The sequence below is a fragment of the Pseudopipra pipra genome, chromosome 4 (assembly GCF_036250125.1).
Source record: "Pseudopipra pipra isolate bDixPip1 chromosome 4, bDixPip1.hap1, whole genome shotgun sequence".
NCBI classification, from domain to species: Eukaryota; Metazoa; Chordata; class Aves; order Passeriformes; family Pipridae; genus Pseudopipra; species Pseudopipra pipra.
In genome coordinates, this window is record NC_087552.1 from 53,659,635 (window position 1) to 53,679,981 (window position 20,347).

Sequence of the window (20,347 nt, forward strand, 5' to 3'; positions counted from 1 at the left end):
TCTCTCCTCCATATTTTTAAAATGCCTGAAGTGATTGGTCTCCTGTTGCCATCCCAACAAAATTTGCATACTAGGTCGGTGAAACAGCTACTCCTGTGTACTTTGACAGAGGACAACAGAGAGATTTGTACACTGAAGAGAGGAAAGCTATCTGAAAACAGCTGTACACAGTAGTTTTAAAATATATTTTATATATATAGAATTTAATGTAAAATCTAATGCTACACTTTAAGGAAACACAGTTGTGCAGACAATTCAGTTTCAATTATTTCCTAGTTTTTTCTGTAATAATTTAAGTTCTCTCTTAGGTGTCAGTGAATGTTTTCAGACCATACTGTAATCCAGATGGTGCTTTTCTTCCCCCGTTATGCTTCTCTTGTAGTTAACTCTTTCTTATTATGAATAATAAACCTTCCCTATATACTGGCACAATTTCTTTATGGTGATGGTTCATGAATTACAATGCTTTCTTAACCCTTTGATGATAGCAGTAATTTTTCTCATAAAATGCAGCTATGGGCACAAAATTCTAAAATCCAGGATTAATCTAAACATAAGACTTGGATGGAAAGACTTGTGCTTCCAGTGCTTCCAGTATGATGTGCTGGATATAAACTCAATATCCTTCAAAAAATGTTGCTGACCTTCTTTACATGTAACAGTAATTATTAGTGGATTTTCCATGCTTTAGCTGCAGTTTGATTTTCTAATATAATTTCATAGTGATGTGTATCTTCTTTGTACCTGTGTTTTCAGATAGGTAAATTATCAGAATCACTTGAAAATTGCCAGAGGGCACTAAATTGTGCTAATGTTGATTTTTCACTCTTCCTCCCCACAAACCTTACCCAAAATCACTTGCTACCACTGCTTTCCCGTTGCAGAGTTGTGCAGCAAAGGATACAGACATAGCTAAAGCTAGTGAACTTTGCAAGATGGGCTAAACATAAGCTTTGCACTGTTGTGGATGAAGTGTGGTCACGTATGTTGTTTGTCTGACTGCTGGTGCAGAAGGATGTGCTGGTAGTCAGCAATAAAGTTGAACAGGTAACAGTAGCTTCCTTAATGTTGAGACTAGGTGATTGTGGACTGCTGCAGTAATTTGTGCCAATTCAATTCTCTCAGTTCACTAAGGCAGAAATCTACCTTTGGCAGCCTTCTTGTTTGATCGAGTACTTAAATTATTAATTTCTTGGGTATGGATTTTATGTGCTTCACAAACATAGCAAAAACTGCCATTATTCACCATGTAATCACTATTGCTAAATATTTGTTATGAAGTGTGTACTCTTTATCAATTTTTTGAACCGGAAAAGTAGCATATATGTAAACATACTATAGAAGGCACTGAATTTATGTTGAAGGAATGCATTTCAGTTCAGAATCTGTGCAAAATATTTGGTAGTCTGCATGATACATCTTCATAAATGTTGCAATACAAATTCTTTCAAACATGATTATTTCTATAAGCCTATTAAATTCCTCAGTTTTGTGCCTCATGGGATATCACTACATTTCAGCCAGTGTTAATGCTTAGTCTTAAACCTTGGATTTAATATAACTTTATATTTTGATAATGACAATTAGTTCAGTGAGAAATGCTTGTATTTGTTGTTACTGCTGTCTGAAAACTGTGTGAAAGAGATGGTGAATTGACATGAAAAAGAAGCCAGATCTGCAAAGGTGTCTCTATTGCTTCTATTGAAGTTCTATAGGAGACTTCTACTGTGCTTTGAGGAAAGTTCTGCTCAGCTGCTGGTAATTATTTCCTCTTCATTCCTTCATCATCCTTTTCATTCCTTCAAGGTTCATGGAGATCAACAAATCATTTCGAATTAGGAAAAAAATAAATTTAACGTTATTAAGTTTGTCTGAAAGGATTAAAGTTAGAAGGAATTATTTAAACTTCTTATTTGTAAATTGTTGTATGTTTTTATGATTTAAATTTATCCTACATGTGCTCTTTCTCAGCCAGAAATTATTGAGGTTTGAGATGAGCTTTCTAAGCCACTTCCACAGGAAATTGATTGAGTTCTGAACTGTGTCTGGCACTGGTTTCATTTCCTTTTCTCCCATCTTCACTTCTATGGTATTGTAGTGAAATTGCATCTCAGATTTATCTTACTTTTTTATGTGACCACGCTGGAGATTTTTTGACTGGGCAAAGTTAATTATTTGAAAAATAATTAGTTGCCTTCTATCAACATCCAGGTTGATAGCAGCAAGATTTTTCACGTTTCTGTTTCTTACTGGCAACTTTTCTTTCCTGACTGTGTTAGTCCTATGGGACTGCTACTTAAACAAATACCACATTTTCTTTTTTATAACCTCCTCCTTTGTAATTTGAATTTAACTCAACAGCTTCTGCAATTTTAGAATTTTAGAAAATTTAGAGAACATCATCTTGGTAGTTCTGATATGTTTTTTCTAATGTGATACATTGAGAGGAAGATGGAAAGATCCATAAAATACAAGGTAGTTTTTTCCTCATAGTTTAGGTAATTCATATATCACAACAGTTGATTGACAGGCACATGATTTAGACTTTAGTATCTCTGTGAAAAATCCTGATAAGTTTATATGACTTTTGAAGTTCAATATTGTATTTTCTCTCTCCTCCTATGGTACCAATTGATTGATATGCAGCAGAGTTGCCCTTTTCTTGTTTAGCAGTAATAATATTTTCACTTTAGACTATATTGCTTCCTGTATATATCATAATGCTTTAAATAACAAAAAATAATCTGTTGAGACTTCCGTTTACCCTTTTGCATAATACCATAATATGAATTCTGGTGTTCTGCAGGGAAAATAAAAACACTGTAATATGCGTATATGTGTGCATCTCTTGTGTTGGGAAGCACCATAAATCATTTATAAATTATAGTCCTAACCTCTTCTGATCTGAAAATAATAATACTAAAGGAGTAGAGTCTCATACACTGTCAAACTTTTTTCTGCTCAGTTCAAACTTTTTACTTTCCTTAAATGTATGGCAGCAGTACTAGAGAACTTTAGGGTGATGTGTTCTTTGGAAGTCATTGATTGAGAACTACCTGTTCTGACAGGTCTTAAGAAAAAGGTTGAAAATATTGAATTAAGCACACTCGTTTTTGTGCAAAAATATGGCAGCTTTATGCAATTTATTGGGTTTTTTTCTTAGTGGAAGAGAGAGACTTGTTTCTACTACCCAGGCATGTAGTTAATATGGTTGACATGACTTTGGCAGTCATGAAGTAAAGACTTCTTAAAAAGGAACTTCAGTAAGGTGAAATATTTTAGTGTCATCTACTATGCTGTTGAATGGCTAATGGCTCAGCCTATATGGTGAATCCTGGGTCTGTGCATGTAATACATTCACTGCATCCTCACTTCCTACCAAGATAGGAATGCTTGAATGGAAACATTTATAAAAACAAAATTGAAAGATGCTAATTAAAAAAAAAAAAAAAAGAAATCAGGTATTCCCTCTTTATATAAAATACTTGGGTTTTTTCTTTTCTAAACGAAATAATCAAAATGAATGTTTGTTTCTATTTTTTCTTCTATTTTCTTCTATTTTTCTTCTATATTTTCTATTTTTTTGATGGAAGTGTTTTCATAGAAGTTTGGTAGAACATTTTAACTCTTTGTCATTAGCAAATAAATTGTCATTAGAGAAAACTGATCCCTGACATTTCTTTCATGGAAGACTAAGAGCATGTATGTAGAAAAGTTTGCTTGCCATTTTAACACTTTAAGAAGTTGTTTATTACATACATGCATATAGATGAACATACACTCTTAAACTTTTCCATTTTAGTATTTTCTCTTTCTGTCAGAGTGGAACAGAGTTTACTATAGCATGTTTAAATAATAAAGTCAGAAAAGGGTTATACTTTGAGATAGGAAGGTAAAGTGTTGCACTAACTTATTCTGCCTCAACTCTTACCTTTTTCATACATGTTCCTTAGCTCTGTGATATCCTGAGCGTGATTGTTTTGATACTTGTGTAGAAGGGAAATTCAGTATGTCTCAACTACCCTACAGTACAAGAGGAATGGTGGGTATGTGTGGTGTGTAGGGGTGTGAATAGAAAAGAAGGAAAGCTTTTATGATATTGAAAGTTGTCTCTAAATCTGTTTCCTGTTTAGCTGTGGCTTGGACATATGAATGCAGAGTGTAGGAGCAAGACTGAAGAAGAGTAATTAAAATGTTGGCAGATTCTTTCAAAGGCTTGTGACAGTGTTTGTGGATCTTCTTTATCGTGGCAGTGCTAGTATGAATGTAGCTGGGAAAAAAAAAAAGCTGTAACAATAGACCACCATCACAGCTTTATGTGGTGGAAGGTGCCTTGATGTCTTACTCCAAGTGTTTCTTTTTTTTTTCCACTGGACATCTGTTTTATTGCTGTAGTACAATAACATAATTTTTTTTTTATTTCTTTCCCAAATTCAAAATATTTTTATACTTTTCAGAACGCTATACATCCATGGCCATACAAAGCTGGATTTCATGGTCTGGTATACTGCAATTGAAAAAGCAGCAGGTACAGATGGTAATGCATTACAAGATCAGCAGCTCAGCAAAAACGATGTTCCTATTATAGTGAACAGCTGTATAGCATTTGTTACACAGTATGGTAAGTATAGTGGATTTTATTCAACCTAAGATCATTTGTATATTACCTAAGCCCCCCCTAGTATCAGATCTCATTGAATGAGTTAATTTATTACTTAAAGTAAAGTCATGCCCCTCGTTAGCCTTGCTGCTCTTTGATGTGATGGTGAAGTACACTGCCACACATCTGAGAACATGCAATTTGGGGAAATACAACTTGGTGGGTTCCCTTTATAAACACCTTCCTATTTTAAATATTACCTTCTTTGCCTTATGTAACTCAGCCTTGAGGTCCAATGCAGACATCTCAGCCCTGAAAATAAGCTCTGTGAACCAGGAAAAGCATGGTCTGAACTGGTCAGCACATCTTCTGGGAAACTGGTATTAACCATGGAGTTGGTTCAGTCTTAGGCTGCTGAGTTTTCAGTGTTTCTTCAGCCTAAGAATGTATAGTCAGTAACCATTTGTTTAAGTGAATTTTGCCAGCATTATTTTCCATAGCATTAGGTCATACACAGATGATGTTTGTGTCCTTTTACTACTGCAAATTTGTCAGTTTTCTTCAGAAATGCTAAATACATATCAACCCTGTACCAATCTGTCTTTGGGATAAATACCTCTGTCAGTGTGAGAGCCCCTAATTTATATTTGAGTGGTTGAAGTTTAACTAAATAGCCTCTGAATATGGCAACGCTGCATTATGGTAAATAGTTGTATAGGGGTTACAACTATTGCCTAAAACTAAGAAAAATGTTTTTGTTAAATTATTTTGTAATCATTAGTAATAGGAATTATTCCAAGTATAGTTTACACCATTTCAAGCACTGACATGTTTTTAAAGCAGGGTAATTATGTCTGCCACTTAGAGCAACTTCTGTATTCTAAATTAAAATTCAATTTCCTAATGTCTTAAATAAGTCAGATCTTTATTAAAAATAGTTTTTTTCAGGATCAGCATTACTGGTTGTTAAACTGCTCATTTGAAAGTTGAAGGAATTATTTGTATGCATTACTTGCATATATACATCTTTTTTTTTGTCACCATTGTAGAGGTTTTCTCTTTAGTTGTAGTCCACAGAAGACAGATGCAATCAGGTTCCATAGCTGTTCCTGACAGTAACAACACAAAGGCAATATCGAATGAAAGTGCATGTGGGCATTACAAGAAAGGTGAATTCTAAGAACGTAAGACATGATTTCATAGGTTTTGACAGATTACTTAATTTGGCAGGTACATAAGAAAAGCAGGGTTTTATGTAAAGTACCAGTCTCTTTCAAGAAATGTGAATGTGGAACCACCTCTACGAAGAGAAATAGGACTGCACATCTGTGAAAAACTTACATGAGGTTTAAAATTCAAAAGTTTTGACTACTCTCATATGCAATGATTGAAGGTAGCCTTGACTTTCTTTTAGACTATAAATTTTCTTTGAAGTTGACTTCCGTGGTTTAAGTTGTTAAATACAAGTATAGTGGCTGTCTGATGTCTTCCAGAATGTGAGAAAAATCAGAAAAAAGGAATACTTTATACTAAGCTTGAGGCTTTAAGGAATAAAATGTTCTGGGTTGGATGAATGCAATGATACTTTGAGTCCTAAGCTGAGTTCATCAATAGGGTAATAAAATGATGGGAGTTTTGCTCATGAAAGCAGCTGTGTTTTATTTGTAATACAATACCAATTATCAAAACTTCTTTTCTTTACTGTGCCTTTTGAAAGTACTGTTTTAGGAAGTTCTGAGGATATTTGGGGATTTGAATTTCCTCTAAAGTACTCCTGAAATTGTGATGTCAGGCTTGCTTAATATTATAATGTGTATTTTTGCAGAGATCTAGTTGGGTGTAAGCAGACTTGGTAGTGTTTTTACTGATGAAGTAAGTATGTGCAAAAGGTCAGAGTGATTTTGGTAGGAAGTACAGTGTGTTTGGCACCCACATATGCTTTTCATATAATGATGTTTGGAATTTTTAAAAGAATACTTGATTTTATATTCACTTATTTTTCTACCCTGTATTTCTATACCTTAGGTTTAGGTAGTAAGCAGATCTACCTTAAGAGTGGTGACTCTTCCAATGTGGCTGAACTGCTGGAAAGCTTCAAAAAAGATGCAAGGAGTGTTAAGCTAAGAGCAGGAAAACATCAGCTTGAAGATGTGACTGATGTATTGAAAAGTTTTCTTTCTCAAATAGATGATGCACTTCTCACTAAAGAACTTTACCCATTCTGGATCTCTGCATTAGGTAATGTATTCAACAACACTCAATACAAAAAAAGGTTGTATGTACAATTTCAGTATCAGATTTCAGGGGGATTGTTAGTTACTTGCCCTGTGTCAACTATGCTATTTGATAATTGGCCCTATAATTGTAGTGAGGAAAAAAATATTTAAAGCATGGCTGCAACAGACTTGTGTCAATCAGAGAAAATTTTATTGCCTTTAAGAGAAACAAAATAATAATAACAAATAGCAATGTTTACCTGACAGTATGTTGTAAACAGTAGACCAATATTATCCTATGTCAGAGTTGAATCAGACAAAGTAAAAAGTGATGATTTACATGTTATAGAAGCATTTAAGGTAGAATTCAAGAAATAGAGACATGTTAGAGTAGGAGAAAAGCATGTACTCTGTCTTTTGACCATATGTAGTTAAAAATGGCAAAATGCTATCATCTGCTTGAGAGTTAAATGACAGTCTTGCTGCCTAAATTTTTCCTATATTTTTTATGAACATTCAGACAAATTTACGTATATTAACAATGTAAACTTGGTAACATGTTATTTGGGTTTTTTTCCTTAGAAATGTTAAACTTAATTTGAAAGAAAATATAACTGGCTTCCTGTTACTGGAGATTATGATTTATTTAAAACATGACGTGTGTCTCTGTGTGGTTAGAAGCAGAACTATGAGATTACTAATAGATTAATCAGTTATTCGTTACATAAATTGTGATAATTTTTATAATGTTCTTTCAAAATAGCTGCAGTTCTATTTGTTTTTGTATTGTAGTATTTACAAAGTGCAAGAAATAAATGGTTTCGCTGTGAGGCTGTGCTATAAAATCGCAGTTGATGCATAGCAATAAGAGATGCATAGGAAAAGCTAAGATAGAACATTAATTTCTACATGAATGCACAGGAAACATATATTTACTGTGTGGTGAGTTTTGTCTTTAAAAAAAGGCATATTCCTATCTGATTTTGTTTAAGTTCAAACATATGGAGATTGCTTTATTATGAACCACTAGAAGTTCAGGAAATTCAAGTATTATAAGTATTACACATTTTGACCTTTAACCTCAATTTGAGCAAACTAGAGGAAAGACTATTAAGAATTTATTCACTTACCACAAGATTCTTCTCATCAGAAATCAGAAAAATCTGTGGTAGTTTAGATTTAAGATAACTTTTTTTTAATGGTGTTGTAGTGATTCCACTTCCTGATAATGCACATGGGGCTAAAATTCTGCTTCAGCTTTACAGCAGAGAATCCTGTGCTGTTATAGTTAAGTGATACTGAAAGTACTTGTGGGAAGACTAAAAGACTTAGGAAGATAGAGTAGAAGACTTTTAAAATGTTTTGTTGTTAATTTATTTTTTATTTTAATGGAAGAGATGCAATGGAAGAGATTAACTTTGCTTGTGTCCCGAGGAGGAGTATGCTCTACGCAGTACAGGCAGACAGACTTGAGAGCTGTGGCTGTGTCTCAGATACTGTCATTCCCAAGGCTGGAATTCCTGTCATTGGCCATGCCATTGTTCAGCTATGTGTAACTTTGTATAACTTGTTCACCAGCCCTTCCCCTTTGCTCTCCTCTTATCAGTCTTGTATACTTGGTCTTCAAACTACTTAGGGCCTTGAGACACTTTTCCAGTAAAAATTTAAAATATGAAAAGGTCTTTTCCTTTCTCATTTCTGGGAGCTCTTAGAAGTATGTTTGCCCTTGTGCATACACAGCTCCACTCAGATGCACAAGCTACAGATTAAATATGCTTTGAGAGGAAAAGCAATTGCTATTCTGGGATTTAGTCTTAAACTGTAGCAAATGGTGCTTGAATATAGAACTGTCACTCTTTGTTGCTGTTTCCCTGAACTGGTGTACAATAATAGAGTTTTTTTACAGTAGGTTGTCAGTGCTGCCTTTATGAAGTAGAGGTTGGTTGGGTAAATAATAATTTTAAAGGACTGGATGATGTTGTTATAGTTAATGAGAACTGCTGTTGGGTTTTGGTGTGCATTGTTATTAATGCTCAATGATTATTGTTTTCTGGCAGATACACAGAATGAAAAGGAACGTGTGAGGAAGTATGGAGCTTTTATTCATTCGCTTCCACCAGTCAACAGAGCAACTTTGGCTGCTTTAATTGAACATCTTTACAGGTCATTGCAAACGATGCATTGTAGTAGAGAAATTCTTGTAATGTGTTCTTAGTATAACTCTACCATATATGGAATGTGGCTTGTTTCATTAACCAGTAATCACAAAAGCTTGCCTGGTTGCGACAATTAATTACATTTGAATCCCTTTAATTGATAATGTGTTTTTTCTTTGGTTGTAATTTTGGCAGTAGGTATCTATAAAAATCAATGGATTAGAACAGCCTTCCAGGGAGAGAGGGCTGCCAGTGTATGTGTCCAAGTAGGGTAATTTTTGATGTAGCTTCTTAATACAATCTCATTTCACTCCAGTCAGCTAGTCTTCCAGAGGATTGTTGCAAATCGTTCTTGAAATTAAAAGATTTTTTTCAGTGAAAATGTTCTTCTCTACAATCTTTTTGTACATAATAACTTTGAGAATTGCCTACCCTTTCTGGTTTTCATCAGTGCTTCATTTTACAAGGTAGGTAGTGGTAGAGAATATCCAAAATACAAACTTGTTTAAGCACCAAAGGTCATGTCTTCTTCCAAGATCAAATAAGGGGCAGAAAATATATAAAAATGTATGTGATTTGATGGTTCTATGGTGTCATGGTTAATATTACTGGTCTGTAGTGTATTATATCATCTATTGAACAAGTCAAATTATATTTCTGGTTAATTGTAGTGGGTAGAGAATGTGTAGAAAATTCTCTTCACAGAATATTGTGTTAAAAAATAAGTTACATAGCTAGGTACATAGCAGATGTCATTTAAAAACTATTTATATTACTATGAAATTAATTGGCACCATTATTAGGAAAAAGATTATAGTATGTATTGTGTTTAAGGGTATTTCTAAGCATATCCAGTTTGGAGATATTAGTATGCTATTGCATCTGTTCTGCAAGTAGTTTGAATTCATGTGGATAACTGCCGATGCCTGAAACCTATTCTGACACAGTTTCAGTTTTTCTTCGATGTTGATTATTAATAAAAACAGTCTAACTGCATCACTAAAAGAGAGATTTTATTCTTTGGTCCTCTTTGTCACAGTCACCCATCGTTATCTCTGAGGCCTCTTGCTGGGCAGCTGCCTCTGGCTTTCCAGGCTGAACACCTGTTCGGTTTCCCACATATAACAGCCCAAATTCTGCTGTGCTTTAAAGTGTTTGCCTCTAAAGGAGGAGACGTTATATAAACAACAGAACTGATATGAACACTTTACCATAAGTATAGGAACTAAGGATCTAATTTCTTTCCACATTTTGTTTGATCTTAGATGATGCGTTTGTAGGATCTACTTCTTTGCCTATTACAGTGAAACTGTATTTAGCATTGGTGTGGCCTCACCTGAGTACTGTGTGCAGTTCTGTGGTCTGCAATTCAAGGATGTTCAGTTCTTTGAATGTATCCAAGGGAAGGCAACAAAGCTGGTGAAAGGGCTGGAAGGAATGGCCTGTGGGAATTGTGTCAGGACTTTGGGCTTGTCTAGTTCAGAAAAAAGGAGGTTGAGGGGTGACCTCATTGCCCTGTACTTCTTCCTGAGAAGGTGAAGTGGAGAGGGAAGTACTGGTCTCTTCTCCCTCATATCCAGTAATAATGTGCATGGAAATGGTTCAAAGCTACATCCAGAGAGGTTCAAACTTGTCCCTGGGAGACATTTCTTTACTGAGGGAGTGGCCAAACACTGTAACAGGCTTCTTAGAGGGATGGTTGATGCCCGAACTCTCTCAGTGTTTAAGAGGCATTTGGACAGTGGCCTTAGCAACATGCTTAACTTTTGGTCAGCCCTTAAGTGATCAAGCAGTTGGATTAGATGATCGTTGTAGGTCCCTTCCAACTCAACTATTCTATTCTGGTTTTATTCTTTTTAACTCTAAATAATTTTTGTATCACTTGAAATGCAGTTAGAAAGTTTTCATTTCTGTAATGAAAGATAAAGAAGATAAAGAAATATAAAATAAATAAGTAATAGTACTTTTTCATTTCATTTAAGGGAGTTATTCTTTTTGAAATGAACTCCGTATTCTGTAAGCTGCCTCAGACAATTAAGGAACAATGAAACCTTCTAACTATGTTTATTTTTCTTTCAACAGGGTGCAGAAGTGTTCTGAAATTAATCATATGAACCCTCACAATTTAGCCATGGTGTTTTCCTCATGCTTATTTCAAACTAAAGGCCAAACTAGTGAAGAAGTCAATGTAATTGAAGATCTAATTAAAAATTACGTGCGACTTTTTCATGTAGGTATCTTTATGTAAAAGTATCCTAATTGCTCAGTTGTTAGAGATGCTAAAATATAGAAACTTCTTTAAAATGATCTTGCTATTAGTTAAATGATCTGAGGATTTGCAGGGTTTTTGAACTCTTAATTCAGTGGATGTTGTTCTTGGCCTGCTTTAAATTTTATTTCCCAGCTAGCTTAATCTGTGTAGGAAAAACTATTTATGGGATGCTGTGAGCTACTGTTTTCCAAAATGGTGAACATTCTTCTTGCCATCAACAGCGTATTAAATTTAAGATAATTTTATGATTATGACTATTTAAAATAATACTTTTAATAAAATTTTATGAGCCTGATGAGAACTGAAGCATGGAAGGATTTTGTGTTCTTAGTCTCTGAGCTGTGATTGCAATGTGTTTTTTTCCTTTGTTCTAGAAAGAGTCTTAAGTTCAACGGGATAGAAAAGATACTACTCACAGCATTTCCTATTAGGCATTTTGGTTTAGAGTTTACTGTGCCACTCTAACATTGTTTGGCAGTTTTTCATGGATTCCTCTCTGTTTTAAAATTTATTTAATCAAGTTTATAATAATGAGTGTCATCAATGAAGAGCTGTTTCTGACTGATAGAATATTTTGCATAGCTGCTTCTATAAGAACATGATTGACAGTATTGGTAATTGTTACAATATTTATTATTTATTGATCAAGAACTGTTCATTTTAAACAGATAAATGAAGACCAGGTCAAACAAATGGATATAGAGAACAGCTTTATTACCAAGTGGAAAGACACTCAGGTAAGTGGCAAATATCAATTGGTGTGAGAATAATTTCAACAAAGACCATTTTGTTGTTTACAGGGTTTTTTTATACCTAGATTTCTAAAAGTAAATTTGTAAGTTTGTGTTGTGATCAGTGTTGTTAACTACAGAGGTGAGGGACATAAACTGAAATGAAAGAGGAGGCATAAGCTGATAAAGTAAAACAGTTCTGTGTAAAGCATCTTGTGGAATTATGTTCTGGCCCAAGCTTACAGGTTAACTTACATGCTTTTACTATACTTCGTAAATTGTATTAGAAAGAAATAGTCAACATTTGCAAGTGGAAGAGTGATGTCCTCTCTATTTTTTTTAATTTTAAACATGCATATTAAATACCTTAAAATGTGTATTAGCTTTTATTATTTCATGAGCTTTGGGTATATATGGTCTCTCTTTATTAGAGTTACACCATCACTGAGTTTAAAGCATCTGAGTCTTCAGTCGCATCCTGTTTTGCGACCGTTTCTAGAACCCCAAGGCACAAATATTGTTTGGGGAAGCTTCAGACACATGCTGACAGTCAAACAGTGAACTTTAGGATACAATATAAGAAAATAGGATATCTTATGCCACTTATTGTCATCTTAAGTTCCAGTTCTACTTGTAACAACTTTTGAATAATTTCAAAATTATTGAAATTGAAGTTGTAAGAAACAGCAAAGTGATACCATGTTTCACTGTCTGAATGGTATTTCTGTCCAATCCTAATTATAGCAAAAAACACTAAGCTTTGTAACACCAAGGTGGATGAACTAAGAGAGGTAAAATGAGATGTAGGGAGCTTAAAAGCTTTTACAGAAATCTGAAGTAGTGGGGGAGAAGCTTTCAGTGATTTTGGAGTTTATAGGGTTGTAGAAAAGGATAGAAAGCTAGCAGAGAAAATCTGTTATGCTTTCTCTGTTGGCTAACTTCCTGCTTCCAGCAATAGTTTCATGGTACCTCGTAAGCCATAATTAAGAAGACAGGGTCTTGGAAATACATGTTGAAATTGCATGTTCTGTGAATTGCTATCTGGAATCATTCTTTTATCTCGTATTCCCTTATTGTCTGGGTTGTAGTGGCATGAAGCCCTCTTACCATAATGACTTTCTGTCAATGTGTGTATTAGAATGTCCGTTTCCTGCTTTGTCTGGTGGGGAGTGACCAAGTTACTGAGAAATGATTTGAAATTTATTTCTAATGTCTGTCTTGCAGAATGGAAGTATCTGCCAATAAATAGCCACATAAAAAGATAGCTAAAAAATCCCCCAGATTTTATATGATAGAATCATAGAATTATAGAATATACTGAGTTCGAAGGGACCCATCCAGATCATGGATTGCAGCTCCTGGCCTTGCACAGGAGACCCCAAGAGTCACACCATGTGCCTGAGAGCCTTGTCCAAACACTTCTTGAACTCTTTCAGGCTTGGTGCTGTGACCACTTTCTGGGGGAGGCTCTTCCACCACTCCCCCCCCCTCTGGGTGAAAAACATTTTCCTGATATCCAACCTAAACCTGCCCTGACTCAGCTTCATGCCGTTTCCTCAAGTCCTGTCATTGGTCATGTGAGTGAAGAGATTGATACCTGCCCCTCCACTTCCCTTCATGAGGAAGTTGTAGACTGCGATGAGGTCTCCCCTCAGTCTCCTCTTTTTTAGGCTGAACAAACCAAGTGACCTCAGCTGCTTCCCTTCAGTCTTCTTTTCAGTTCCTTCACCATCCTTCTGGCCCTCCTTTGAACACTCTCTAATACCTGAATGTCTTTTTTATATTGTGGTGCCCAAAACTGCACACAATATTCAAGGTGAGGCCTCACCAGAGCACAGCAGAGCAGGACAATCCCCTCTCTCGACTGGCTGGTGATGCCTGATGCCCCCCAGGATACAATTGGCCCTCCTGGCTGCCAAGGCACTGCTGACTCATATTGGACTTGCCATCAACCAGGATTCCCAGGTCCCTTTTCACAGTACTGCTCTCCAGTCTCTTGTTCCCTAGTCTATACAAACAACCAGGAGTGCCCCATCCCAGGTGCAGAATCCAGCACTTTTCCTTATTGAGCCTTATATTGTTGGTGATTGTGCATCTCTGATAAGTTGAGGTCTCTCTGCAGTGCCTCTCTGCCCTTGAGGGCGTCAACAGCTCTTCCCAATTTAGTGTTGTTGGCAAACTTAGTATTCCATCAAGTCCTGCGTCCAGATTGTTAATGAATATGTTAAAGAGAACTAGGCCGAGGATGGAGCCCTGCAGAACCCCACTAGTGACTGGATCCAGCCTGATGTCACTTCATTCACTATGACTCTTTGTGCCAGACCTGTGAGCCAGTTACTCACCCTTTGTGTAACATGGTTATTCAGCTGTATGTTGAACATGTTGTCCAGAAGGATACTGTGAGAGACAGTATCAAAAGCTTTGTTGAAGTCCAAAATGATCGCATCTACTGGCTTTCCTGAATCAACTGGGTGGGTTACCCTGTCATAGAAGGAATTCATGTTCAACAAGTAGGACTTTGTCTGTGGGAAGCTGTGCTGGTTGTGACTGATGACTGCATTGTCTTTCAGGTGTTTTTCAGCACTTCCCAGAATAATCTTTACCATGATTTTACCAGGCGCTGAAGTGAGACTAACAGGCCTGTAGTTTCCAGGGTCCTCCTTCTTGCACTTCTTGAAAATCAGGACAATGTTTGCCAGCTTCCAGTCAGCTTGGGAATCCTCTCTGGATTCCCAAGACCACTTAAAAATCATCAAGAGAGGTTTTGTGATGACATCAGCCAGCTCTTTGAGAATTCTTCAGTGAATCCCATCAGGCCCCATAGATTTTTGGGGATCCAGCTGGAGCAGCAGATACCACACAATTTCAGATTTGACTGGAAGTTGATCATTCTCACAGTCATGGTCCTCCAGCTCAGGGCACTGAGACCCCCTTGGTCCATCATCTGTGTTGAAGACAGAGGCAAAGAATGTGTTAAATACCTCTGCATTGTCTCTGTCCCTGCTTGTGAGGTGACCATCCTCATCCTGATTTTATTTCTACGCTGCCTTTTTTTCCATTATTATATTTGAAAAAACTTTTTTTATTGTCCCCCACATTTCTGGGCAGCTTCAACTTTGGCCACACAATTTTTTTCCCTGCAGTGGCAAGCAGCATCTCTGAATTCTTCCCACATCACTTCACCTTGCTTCCATTGGATGTACACCTTCCTCTTTGTCTTATTTCCGAGAGAAGATCCCTGGTCAGCCAAGCTGGCCTTCTGCCTCATCTGCTCAACTTTTGACATTTAGAAATTGCCTGTTCCTGTGGCCTTAGAACGTGATGTTTAAAAAGTGACCAGCATGTTTTTTTGCACCTACGAAAACATTTCCCCATGGGACATTACTTACTAGTTCCCTGACCAGCCTGAAGTCTTCTCTCCTCATGTCCACAGTTGAAATTTTGCTGGCCCTTTTCCTTCTGTCAGCAGAGATTTTAAACTCAATCACTTCATGATTACTGTGGCCAAGACAGTCTCCAATCTCCATGTCACTCATTAGATCCACTCTGTTGGATCAAGGATCAAGGAGGGCATCTTTCCAAGTTTGCTCTCTTACAGACCTTAGGACACTTAGTGGACCTGTTCCATAAAGTTGTCATCTGGGTTTTTTAGGAATCTTCTGATCCATGTTGTACCAGATATGTGATCCTCCCAGTTAATTTCTGGCAAGTTGAATTTCCCCATAAGGATAAGGGCAGTTGACTTGGAAGTGTCCTTTAGTTCCTCATAGAAAAATTTGTTGGTGGCATCATCCTGGCCAGTCTGTAGTAGACTCCTTTGTGGGATATCTGCATTATTTGTTTGTACCTTGATTCTTACCCAGAGGCTCTCAACTTGTGCTGTTGCCAGTGGTGAGGTCTGTACATTCTAACCCTTCCATTACATACAATGCCTCCCCCTCGCACTGGGGTATTTTAAAATTGTGTATCTGGAGTGATTCCAGATTTCTACTTGGAAAATACTTAGAATTCATAATATTCAGTACATGTTTTCACAACCTATTATGAGAAAAATAGTAATCGAGTTGCTGGATTTAATTAATTATTCTTAATTAATACTGTATTTGAAGAAATCATAAAATGCTGAGTTTGAGTTAGAAAATATTTTTGGACCTTATCGAATCATTGGTATCTCTGCTGTATGGCATCCCCTAGGAAAAGAGCCACTAGATAGCAAATATAACCTGAGAAGACTGTAAGTTGTTTGGGAGCACTTGCCCCAGAGATAATGGCATTTTTCTTGTTAGCTTTCTAAACAAGTGATGGACACTGGAACAAAATTTCTACCTTTTATTGGTTAATAAATTGAAGTTTGAACTGCTTTTAAGGATTAGGACTGCGTTCTTTCTGTTATGTCAACCTGCTACCCTTGAAATAACAACTAAGGAATGGAGTCCTCAAGAGCCTGACTGTCATTTGTGGCAATTTGATTGTGACTATGAACATTTTTTCCCTCTGAATTAAGACATAATGAAAGTTTTGGTTACCTTTGGTCAGGCTAAGACCCGTGCTTGAATCAAAGGGAGAAGAGAACCATGACACTTCACCATCACTTTGTCCTCCACACAACTGAGGCAGCAGTAATGGCCATCTGACCTTTGCCTGCAGCATGTTAAAACCACACATCATCTCCTCCTTAAAGGACCAAGTTTATCCATGCATGGTTAAAGGGGAGTGAGGCTAACATCTCCATACAGAGGTGTGGGTGCTCATCTGTGCTTCACTGAGGCATTGGGCTGTGAGGCCTCTGCTTCACCTCAGACACCGTGCCGTTGTTAAGTTGTACTCAAGCCAGGTGGCTTGAGATAGGGTGGCTCAGCACATGTTCTTGCTCAACCAGTCTCATCAGTTTACTGCAGCAGTTTTCTGCAGGTTTCCAATTACTGATAAAACTGATGACATGATGCAACCGAGTGACATAACAGCATCATTGTAATCATGTAAGCATAATGGGTATTTGGCAACTTAGGCCTCAAGCAGCTACAATTAAGAATTGTAAGATTCTTTACATTTAACAATTGATAATCTGACATTACTGCATTCAAAATGTGTGCATTTTTGTGGAAAAATCAGTGATGTGTGTATTTATTACGTTGGAATATACAGGTTGCCACAGTAGTATTATCTCTGGTGATGCAGAGTGTTCAGAGAAGAAAAACTGTATGGAATTTCTGCTGAAGGACTGGAAGTTCACATGTCTGAAATGTCACTGAAGTTCTGTTCCAGGTGGCACTTCATTAGCCGCTCTTTATTCTCTGTCCACCATATACTTATGCCAGCTGTTGCTGCAATTTACATCACATTTTCCCTCCATACGGTTGTGTACATGAGCCCAGTGGAAATCATGTGTCAGCTTCATTCTTATTTCCAACCTTTTTCTGTAATATCATCTGAAAAGCAAATTTTACAACTAAATGAGCTTTTCTGGGTCTGTGCCACTATAATTAAGCAGCTTTCTTCAAAGTAGCTTTGTAATGTTTTTCATCACAAATGTTTCCATTAGTTTTCTATTCTCAGAGGCTAAACTAACTTAGAAGCTACTGTTTTTCAGAATGTTAATCTCATTTAAAATTCAACACTGCCATTTATTTTTCTATAAAAATGTAGCTTTAGCTTCTGTAAATTAGTCAAAATGTATCACAAGGCTTGACTTGTTATATAGATGTATGTTTCTCTATACTTTTTTTAACCTCTTCCTCTCTTTGTAGTAATATATAGATATGTAGCATCACTATCAATACTTTTCTCTAAATAAAAACACAAATTGTTATTCTTAGTGTTAATTTGATTTTTAATTCTTTATATTGGCTTATTAATTAAAGGGTACAATTATGTCGTACATTTTGCTTTATCTTGTTGTTCCACATTAGCATTGTACATATAGTTTAGATATCTCTCCAACAAATCTGACAGAGGTTTATATCAAGAACATTTGTTTTGATTCCTTCTTTAATTATGAAATGACAAGTTTTCATTGTGATTACGCATCATAAATGTAGTATTTGTAGTAATGAATTTAGATTTTCTGAATATGTACACATGGGTATATGGCTGAAATATTCTGTTATTTGTAATTTTTCCTCTCATTCATAACTAAGTCAATTTAGGGTTACAGTCCTTTTTTCATGGTTTTAAATTGTAATCATCTGTTTTGGTTCTGAAGTGAGCTTGAGTAACCTCTAAATAAGAGTTATGGTTCTGTCAATTTAAGATACTAAGGTACACTTATGTCTTAGACTTTGAAGTCTTAAATATAAATCTAAAATTTCCACTTACTTCATGTCTCCCTTAGTTTTCCTGTTCTTACTTGAATATTTGTAAAGTGTGCTCATTTTGTTTGATGTAGTTCTGTTGGATTTAGTCAGGGTTAGGATTTTCCTCCTGAACCTGTGAAGAGGTATTTTTTTCCTTACGCTATTCAAATAAAAGCGAATATAGTGCAGGATTTCCCATTATAGTCAACATTTGTACTACTGTTGTAGATAAGTGGGTGGAAAGAGTTTGACTTCGTTAGGTTCTAGCACATCTACTAGATAATAATTGTACTTTCCCTATTTAAAAGAATATTTCTAAAGCTTTTAAGACAGTCTAATTTTCTTTTTAATTATTTTGTTTTAGGTTTCCCAGGCTGGAGATTTGCTTATTGAAGTTTACGTGGAAAGGAAGGAACCAGACTGTAGTATTATCATCAGGGTTAGTGTATGAAAATGATACAGTGATTTTTTGGGAGGCACTTTCTCATGAAGTGTATCAATTTATTTTAATACATCTTTTTTTTATAATTGCACAAGAAAGTGTGCATTTATGTTTATCACTATTTTAGACCTTGCTATGTTGCTTAAATTATGTAAAGACTGATTGTTATGCATTTTTGCATTTTTAAGGAAAATATTATGATACAGTTTTAAAGGGTAGACATCCTTTTATTTTACTTAGTATACTGTGGTATAAATTGTTGCAACTCTATGGGTGCAACACACAAGAACATTAACAAGTACTCAATGAATGTTGGTTTTATTTAATAGGATAGGCCATTTAAACGATGTTCCTCCTGATTTTTCTTTTTGCCTGTGGCTTTACATTTCTGCATGCCTTGAGTGTTAAGAAACCAAAGCTTGTTACTAACAATAATTGAGATTTTTCAGCCTCTATTGGATAGTGTATTTTAAATACTCTCATCTCCACGTAATAGTGCTCTATGATTTTTTTGTTACACCTCTCTGACTTTGTTTCCTTTTGGTTCTGTTCAGCATATAACTCTCAAACACTTGTGCTTTTATATATGTGGGGTATGTGGTATACATAGATACACATATGCACATGCTTTTAAATTGAATTAAAAATGGGAATATGCATTGCTAAGATAAAAAAAAAATGATGCTGCTGTAATATTTACCTTCCCACACCCAAGAAAACATACTAAGGCTTTGTTTTTTTCCAAATTTTTCAATGGTCGAGAAAGGGAATTTCAAGTTACCAACTTCAGTCTCATGGAACAAAATAAGGAAAGCGTGTTGGAATCTGATGAATGATTTATGGATTTCCAACATATATATCTACTACTGCTCTTTTTTTTTTTTTTTTTTTTTAAGGCAGTTGCAGGGAGGAACACTTTGAAAGAATGAATCAGAAATCAGTAATTGAGATATAAACTGAGTCATTTTGTATTACAGGTATCACCTTTGATGGAAGCAGAGGAATTAACTAATGATGTTTTAGGAATCAAAAACATTATTCCCAACAAAGATGATATCTGGGCTGCTTTTGAAGTACTTGAAAATGGAGAACTTGGTTGGTGACATTAAAATTTATGCAAGTTTAATCAGCAAGTTTTAATTTTTCAATACTTAACATCATCAAAAGCTTAGTTAAAGACTTTATGGTAAAAAAATATTAGCCTTCATGCCAGTGTTTTACATCTGGTGGCTGTGGTGTCTGCATGATTTCTTTCTACACTTTGCCAGAAGTAATGTGATGAATTGTTGTAAATTGCTTATAAATTGGGGGTTGAAAAGATGTTCTTTATATTACAGTGCTTTGCAGTTCATTAATCATCAGCTATAGAAAAGTAGGTCTTACTAATAAGTCTTAAAGAAGAAACTTATTTTCATTAGAATGTCAGCACTTGATTTTATAAGGAATAATGCTTTTCAAAAAATGAAATGAGAACATACATGTAATACTTAGGAGAAAGAATCTTTTTTACATTATTTAGTCAATTATTTTATGTATGTAGATGAAAAAGGAGGCATAAAGTGTGTAATCCTGTGTTTATGGCAAGTGGCATTAGGATGTATCTAACAGATTCTTGAAAAAATTATTTGAAATATGAT

The 20,347-nt window shown here is 35.7% G+C and overlaps 1 protein-coding gene across 1 annotated transcript in view; it reads left to right on the forward strand.

Annotated features, from left to right (window-relative positions):
* The window catches only part of ARAP2 (ArfGAP with RhoGAP domain, ankyrin repeat and PH domain 2), a 119,636-nt gene that overhangs the window by 74,127 nt on the left and 25,162 nt on the right, over positions 1-20,347 (forward strand). Inside the window, exons 21-27 of the mRNA XM_064653048.1 lie at positions 4,458-4,621; positions 6,626-6,838; positions 8,874-8,979; positions 11,055-11,202; positions 11,913-11,981; positions 18,633-18,707; positions 19,688-19,805. Coding sequence (XP_064509118.1) covers positions 4,458-4,621; positions 6,626-6,838; positions 8,874-8,979; positions 11,055-11,202; positions 11,913-11,981; positions 18,633-18,707; positions 19,688-19,805 — 893 coding nt within the window. The remainder of the gene's footprint in view (positions 1-4,457; positions 4,622-6,625; positions 6,839-8,873; positions 8,980-11,054; positions 11,203-11,912; positions 11,982-18,632; positions 18,708-19,687; positions 19,806-20,347) is intronic.